This window comes from Colobus angolensis, unplaced genomic scaffold (genome assembly GCF_000951035.1).
Source record: "Colobus angolensis palliatus isolate OR3802 unplaced genomic scaffold, Cang.pa_1.0 Scaffold358, whole genome shotgun sequence".
NCBI lineage: Eukaryota > Metazoa > Chordata > Mammalia > Primates > Cercopithecidae > Colobus > Colobus angolensis.
The window spans coordinates 1,241,533-1,248,374 of NW_012116910.1; the positions used below are offsets into that span (position 1 = coordinate 1,241,533).

A 6,842-nucleotide genomic window follows, 5' to 3' on the forward strand; every position below is an offset into this window, starting at 1 on the left:
AGGTATGCATCACCATGCCTGGCTAATTTTTGTATTATTGGTAGAGATGGGGTTTCACTGTGTTGGCCAGGCTGGTCTCAAACTGCTGACCTCAAGTGATTTGCCCACCTTGGCCTCCCAAAATGCTGGGATGACAGGCATGAGCCACCGTGCCTGGCCTTGTCCGATTATTTCTAAAGTTGTGCTGGCTCCAACCAAGAGTCCCTGTCTGAGGCTCTACCACACTGCTGGAGCCTCTGTGTCCCTAGAAAGGCCTGGAGCGCCAGGGACATAAGGCACTCCCCACCCCCCAGCACACACAAGGAGCATCTCTGGCCATGGGCCCTGCAGTGGCCTTGAGCATGCAGCTCTGGCTGTCTGCGTGGGCACCGCCAAGGTCTGGACTCCACCGTGCTTCCTGGCTTCCAGCAACACAAAGCTCCCATTATTGGCAGGCCAGGGCCCTGCTGATGCCCTCTGCTCCCGCCAGGAGAGGTGTACACCAGCCTCCGTGGCCGGCCGAGGCCCCAGGTCATAGACTCTCCCTCTGTACCCTGAACACGGCCCGGGTCCTCCTCACAGGAATGCCCTGTGACCTGGCTTTTCTGCATTAGAGGCACCTGTCCCTACTGTGGCCCCTACCTGTCCACACCGTACACGTAGACCACAGCGAACATCTCGCAGAAGGCAATGGTGAGCAGGGGAATGGAGCCGGCGTAGCTGTCCAGCAGGGAGAGCCAGTACTGGCCGGAGTTCAGTGTGAAGATGAAGCCAACGAGGAATGTTCCCAGGCAGATGAGGCCTGCAGGCCGGGTGGACAGAGATGCTGACACCCCCAGGACTGCACATACGGCTGGGGACAGAGCTTCCCACACGCCCAGGGGCTGCACACATGGCCGGGGGATGGAGCTGTTCACAGCCCCAGGGGCTGCCAACCCACAGGTGACACCATTGCTATGGGGACCCCACCCGACTGCACACGCACCTGTGAGCAGCTCCTTGGGCCACTTCGGGGGGATGACTCTGAGGTCCTGCAGGGGCACAGTGACGCCCTCCATGTTCCCAAACATAGATGACAGCCCCAGGCAGAAGAGCATAGTGAAGAAGAGCACGGACCACAGTGGGGACACCGGCATCTTGGTGATGGCCTCGGTGAAGACGATGAAGGCCAGGCCTGTGCCCTCCACGCCCTGCATGGATGACACACACAGTCACCAGGGCCTCTGCCCCCCACGGACTCCCTCTCGTCCCTGCCCAAGGTCTTGTGCATCGCCAAGCCATGCAGCACGGGGCGGGCAGGTCTGAGCTGTCATGAAATAGCTAGATCTTGTCTTTCAAGTCCAAAGTGTATTTTCAAAAGCTGAACTATGCATCACAACCAGCAAGTGGATCCCATCACCAAGCGGCACTCAGAGCCCCGTTCCGCCCACAGACGGGCTCTCCCAACACAGGGAGCTTCTGAGACCTCACAGCCCGCATAGCCCTGATCCGGTGTGGCTGAGCCATGTACACGAGGTGTTACGTGAGTCGCCTGTTAATAAACGCATGCCCTGGACGTGCTTGGAAGTCAAGTGGCCGACAGCCGAGTTAGAGCAGGCTGTGCCCACAGACAGCTTCTTGGGTAAGAACCACCAAGGTGCCGCCACCCAGAGGCCCCACGGCTGACCTTCTGCTCCTGTGTCTGGTCCCAGACCATCCCCAAGAACCAGGCCCCGGCCTGTCACGGTCCTGGTGATCAGCGGTCCTGGCTGCGGAATCTTGGGAGGAAAACCTCCACCCGTGAGGCTGAGGGACCTGCCCAGCTCAGTGGGGCTCCCTGCAGGGTACTGGCTCCGGGATTGGATATGGGAGGACTCAAGGACCCATCCGAAGACAGGGTCCTTCATGGCTGCTTAACACATCTATGTGAGTTCCAGGGAAAAGAGTAACCCCTTACACAGCAGGACATGGCTTGTGGAGGGCTCTGAAGAGTTTAAAAGGAAATTGTCAGAAGCAGGCGGCAGCATGTGCATACAAGGCACGCTGCTCTTCAGTGCAGGGTGGGAGGTGGGAGGAGATGGGAGGAGGTGCCAGGATGGAGGCGCCAACCTGCAGCAACTCTGGTGCTTCTCGGAATGGCACTGCCCAGGGCAGCCCTGCCATGGGATCACGCACCATGGGGTTTCTTTCTGTGGCATTTCTAGAAAAAGCAGGTGGGCAGAGCAGCAGAGGGGGTGCCTGGGGCTCCCAGGAGTGGGGAGCGACAGCACACGGAAACCTTGTGGGCACGGACGGGGTGCTGCACATGGCTGTGCAAGTCACTGCAAATGGGTGAATTTCATGGTGCGTAATTATACCTCGCTAAAGTTGCTTTTAAAAAAGACATTTAGACCGGGACAGCCCTGCTGGGTCCCTCCTGCCTGCGCGTCCTGCACTTGGAGGCCTACAGGGTTGAGAGAGGCCGCAGAGCCCTCTGCCTGGCTCCAGCTGGCGCGGAAATGGCTCACTCTGCCCAGCTTTCTCCCCGCGGCCACTGGAGTAGCAGCGCTGGGTCCTGAAGTGCCTAATGCCCGCAAAAGATGGGGTGGCTCCCCAAAAGAAACCTGCATAATTAAAATCAGCAAATGTCGACCTTGAATTGTAACAGCATCTAAACTCCATTAACTATGGAAAGAGTATTCAAAAGCGCTGGTCACATGGAGTATCCTCAGTATCAGCGTGACTGAGACGTGCCAGCCGGTCCAAAACAAAACCTGTCCTGGTGGCCTCACAAGTTCAAAAACAGCTACACAAACTCTTTCCATGTTGATAGAAGTTGTTGTGAACATCTATCCCTGATGGCCCCAGGGAGTGTTTCACGTGTTTGATGGGAAAGAATGCAGGGGCAGCCCATGGTGCTCCCCGGCTCCTGCCTCTGAGCCTCTGCCTCTGAGTGTAACAGGAGCCTCAGAAGTGAAATCTCGTGGCCTGGCGGACACCAGCACCCCAGACGGAAGAGCCCTGGACACCAGGCAGAGCAGACAGTGGGAGCTGGGCCTCCCGACAGAAGCTCAGCATCTGTGTCCTCCACAGGCCAGGGGCCCAGGGGTGGCCGGGCTCTGAGGTGCCAGCAAGGGGGGTCCTCTCCCTGCCTCGAGCTCCGGAACGGGCCTACCTCCGAGAGGAAGGAGTTGATGTCGCAGGTCTGGAACGCCAGCTGCGCGTAGGCCGCGGGGTTGGAGGCGTTGCACTGCCGTTGCATCTCCACAAAGTTCTCCTGGGTCACGTTGTCTTCAGGCAGGTCGAACTCGTTGATGAGGGTCAGGATGTTCCTGTGGGTCAGATCGAGGCTGATGGCCAGCTGGGGCCAGGGAGCCTGGGAGGCTTCCTGGAGGCGCATCCCAAGGCACCTGGATGGTGGGACGGCCACTCACGTGCTGAAGCAGTCATCATAGCGCTGTGTGGCGCGGAACCCAATGATGGAGTAGACCACGATGGCCGCGTACACCGACGTGAAGCCGTTGATGACGGACACGATCACCGAGTCCCTCTCGCAGTTGTTGCTGCAGACAAGACCAGTGTCATGGCGGCTGGCGATGAGGCCCCGGGTCAGAACACAGCACAGGGCAGCACCCGCGTCCCACCCAGAGCACCAGCCCCAGGAGTGAGAGGCTGAGCCACTGAGTGACACAGGAAGGCAGCCGGAGCCCCTGCTCCACTCTGAGCAGGCTCAGGGGATGCAGAGGTGGCCCCAGGACAGTGCCTGGTCCCCTGCTGACCTAGTCTCAGCTTAGGGGCTGCCTGGGGCTCTGACTGCTCCTGACTGCCCAGACCACTCTGGTTATAGAGCTCAGGTCTCTTCCCTCCCCGTCTCGTGCCTGCGGTAACCTCCATCAGGCCTCTAGGGACAGCTCCAGGCCGAAGACATCACACCCATTCTCCCCCAGCCCCCACCCTAGGCGTCCTGTCCAGTTGCTCGGCAGCTGAGACCTCACCATGTCCTAAAGTCACCCTGTGCTCAGTGTGTGCTGAACTCAAGCCCCAGCCTCTCTGGCCCAACCCAGCCAGTTCACTCCACCCTTCCTGTTTTGGCTGATGCTGACACCATCCTTCCAGATGCTTCCATCAAAAGCCGAATGTGTTAGCTTCAGGGAAATGCCCATCAAACCTCAGTGAGACCTCACCACATCCCTGCTGGGATGGTCAGAAACAAGTCAGACGATAACAAGTGTTGGTGAAGATATGGGGAAACTGGAGCTTCCTATACACTGGTGGGAATGTGAGTGGTGCAGCCACTATGGAAAACAGCCTGACAGCTCCTCCAAGGACTGCACACAGAGGCCCATATGACGTGGCAACTACACCACTCCTAGGTGCACACCCAGGAGAATGAAAGCGTGCATCCACAAAAATGTGTACACGGGCTCACAGCAGCGTCACTCACGATAGCCAAAACGTGGAAAATGTCCACGGATGCGTGATGCACAAACCATAGTCCACGCACACCATGAAATATTGCTCAGCCCTAAATAACAATGGCGCTCTGACACCAGCTGTGATGGCATGAGCCTTGAGGATGTCGTGCCCCATGAAAGGATCACACATAAGGCTGTGGCAATGTGGCCACCCCATTCGCAGGAAATGTCCAGACCAGGCACAGCCACAGAGGCAGACAGCACATCAGTGCTCACCCAGGGCAGGAGGACAGGGCAATGAGGAGCAGCTGCTCACATATGTGGGGCTTTTGCTGATTGGAATGTTCTAGAACTGGACAGTGGTGACGACTGGCTTCACAACTCTGTGAATGTACTTAAGACCACCAGGGGCCGGGCGCGGTGGCTCAAGCCTGTAATCCCAGCATTTTGGGAGGCCAAGACGGGTGGATCATGAGGTCAGGAGATCGAGACCATCCTGGTCTACATGGTGAAACCCAGTCTCTATTAAAAAATACAAAAAACTAGCTGGGCGAGGTGGCAGGCGCCTGTAGTCCCAGCTACTCGGGAGGCCGAGGCAGGAGAATGGCGTAAACCCGGGAGGCGGAGCTTGCAGTGAGCTGAGATCCGGCCACTGCACTCCAGCCTGGGCGACAGAGCGAGACTCCATCTCAAAAAAAAAAAAAAAGACCACTGAACTGGGCACTCCAGATGGGGGAATTGTGTGGTATACAAGTTTTCTGAATAAAGCTGTTATAAAAATAATTCACCCTCAATTCCACCTTAGCCACTCCACAAAAAAGTCAGAGTCCTCAATCCTGCCTTGGCCCTGCCCCAGCTGCCTGCAGTGCTCAGGGGCCCTCCTAGCACCTGCCCTCAGCACCCAGGGAAGCTCCTGAGGCCTGGGTGGGGCTTTACTGCTCCACCCAGTGCTCGCACAATGACTCCAGGGTCCTCCTGTCCCTCCAACACCCTCTCTGCCCCCAACCCCATCCTGCACGTGCCTCCAAGTGCACCTCTCTCTGCACCCCAGCCCTCCCTGCCTGGGCTCTACACCTGCCAAGCCCCAGCCACGCCCCAGCTATGCCCTCCCTGCCCAGCCCCGCCCCTCACACCCAGGCCCCGCCCTCCCTGCCCAGGCCCTGACCCCTTGCACTGAGGGTCCCCTGTGTCTGACTCCAATCGCACCTTCCCAGCCTGGAGGGCCACCCTGACCCCAGGAGTCCTCCCTCACCCCCAGTCCCTTCTGCTCTGAAATTCTGGTCACTGCACACAGGACAATTTCTGCGCTTGCTTGTCAACCTGCAGAGCCGCAGGTCACTGAGGGCGGGCCCTGATGCACCCGGTTGGGCATACAGTAGGTGCTTCATAAATGCGAGTGGAAATGGACTGACACCAGCTGTGCTCCTCCCAGACGCTGCTGGGGACTCCAGGGTATGCACAGTGGCTATGTGGGGAAGGGGCAGTGGAAGGATCAGACCTTGGTCAGGGACGTGGAGGTCATCGGGGGCGCCACATGTCTGGGGGCCTGGGATGCCCAGGGGTGGGCTGGGAGCAATGTGGGCGTGGAGCAGGGAACTGGGAAGAGCACAGGAGAGGCCTGCACCGGGCTTGTGGCGGGACAGGTGTGGGGAAAGCTGCAGGCCCTGGGTTCCTGGCCGTCCTCTAAGGGAGACCTGCCCCTCCTCCACATGCTATACTCTAGACTCAGCTCACATTGTCCCTAAGCAGGAGGGAACGGGCCCATCGGGGCAGGGAGGCCCTGGCCACACAGCCACAGAGCACTTTCCACCTTGTCTTTTATCCTCCCAGCAAGATCCCCCCAGGACTGAGAGGGAAACTGAGGCCCGTCACGCCCACACTCACTGCACGGAGTTGTAGCTGGAGAAGGAGATGAGGCCCCCGAAGGCCAGGGAGAAGGAGTAGAAGACCTGTGCACCCGCGTCCAGCCAGGTGACCGGGTTGGCCAGCTCTGTGACCTGCACCACATGGAGACCCTCAGCCACTCGCGGTGTGGATGGGGCCATGGGGACCTGGGAGGGTGTGGTCCCAGGGAGGCTGGGGAGGGTCAAGGCTATCGGGGTGGTCCGGACAGGCCACGGCCCCCCTGGGGTAGCAGCTAGTTCCTTCCCTGTGGGGGCTCCCTCGGCTCACAGGGGCAAAGCCACGCCCCCAGGAGCTGCTTGGGGCCCCAGGGACAGGCCTTGCCCTCGCTGGCCCTGGGACTGGTCGGGCAGCAGCCTGCCCGTCCCCATGGGTGAGAGAGCTGGTATTGAGGCTGGCAGGGGCACAGGGCAGCCAGGCCTCTCTCGGGGTCTGGCCCAAGGCAGCCTTGCGGACTCACGTTGGGTGTGAAGAGGAAGACGATGCCATTGGTAGCGCCCTTCAGCGTCAGGCCTCGGATGAGGAAGATGGTCAGGACGACATAGGGCAGCGTGGAAGTAACGTACACGGCCTGCGGGGGGGGCGGGG

The 6,842-nt window shown here is 59.5% G+C and overlaps 1 protein-coding gene across 1 annotated transcript in view; it reads right to left on the reverse strand.

Moving 5' to 3' along the window:
- Positions 1–6,842, reverse strand: part of SLC6A19 (solute carrier family 6 (neutral amino acid transporter), member 19) — a 21,579-nt gene that overhangs the window by 2,873 nt on the left and 11,864 nt on the right. The window contains exons 5-10 of the mRNA XM_011953136.1: positions 6,715–6,825; positions 6,237–6,349; positions 3,372–3,500; positions 3,113–3,269; positions 965–1,169; positions 622–781 (exon numbers count right to left, since the gene is read on the reverse strand). Coding sequence (XP_011808526.1) covers positions 622–781; positions 965–1,169; positions 3,113–3,269; positions 3,372–3,500; positions 6,237–6,349; positions 6,715–6,825 — 875 coding nt within the window. The remainder of the gene's footprint in view (positions 1–621; positions 782–964; positions 1,170–3,112; positions 3,270–3,371; positions 3,501–6,236; positions 6,350–6,714; positions 6,826–6,842) is intronic.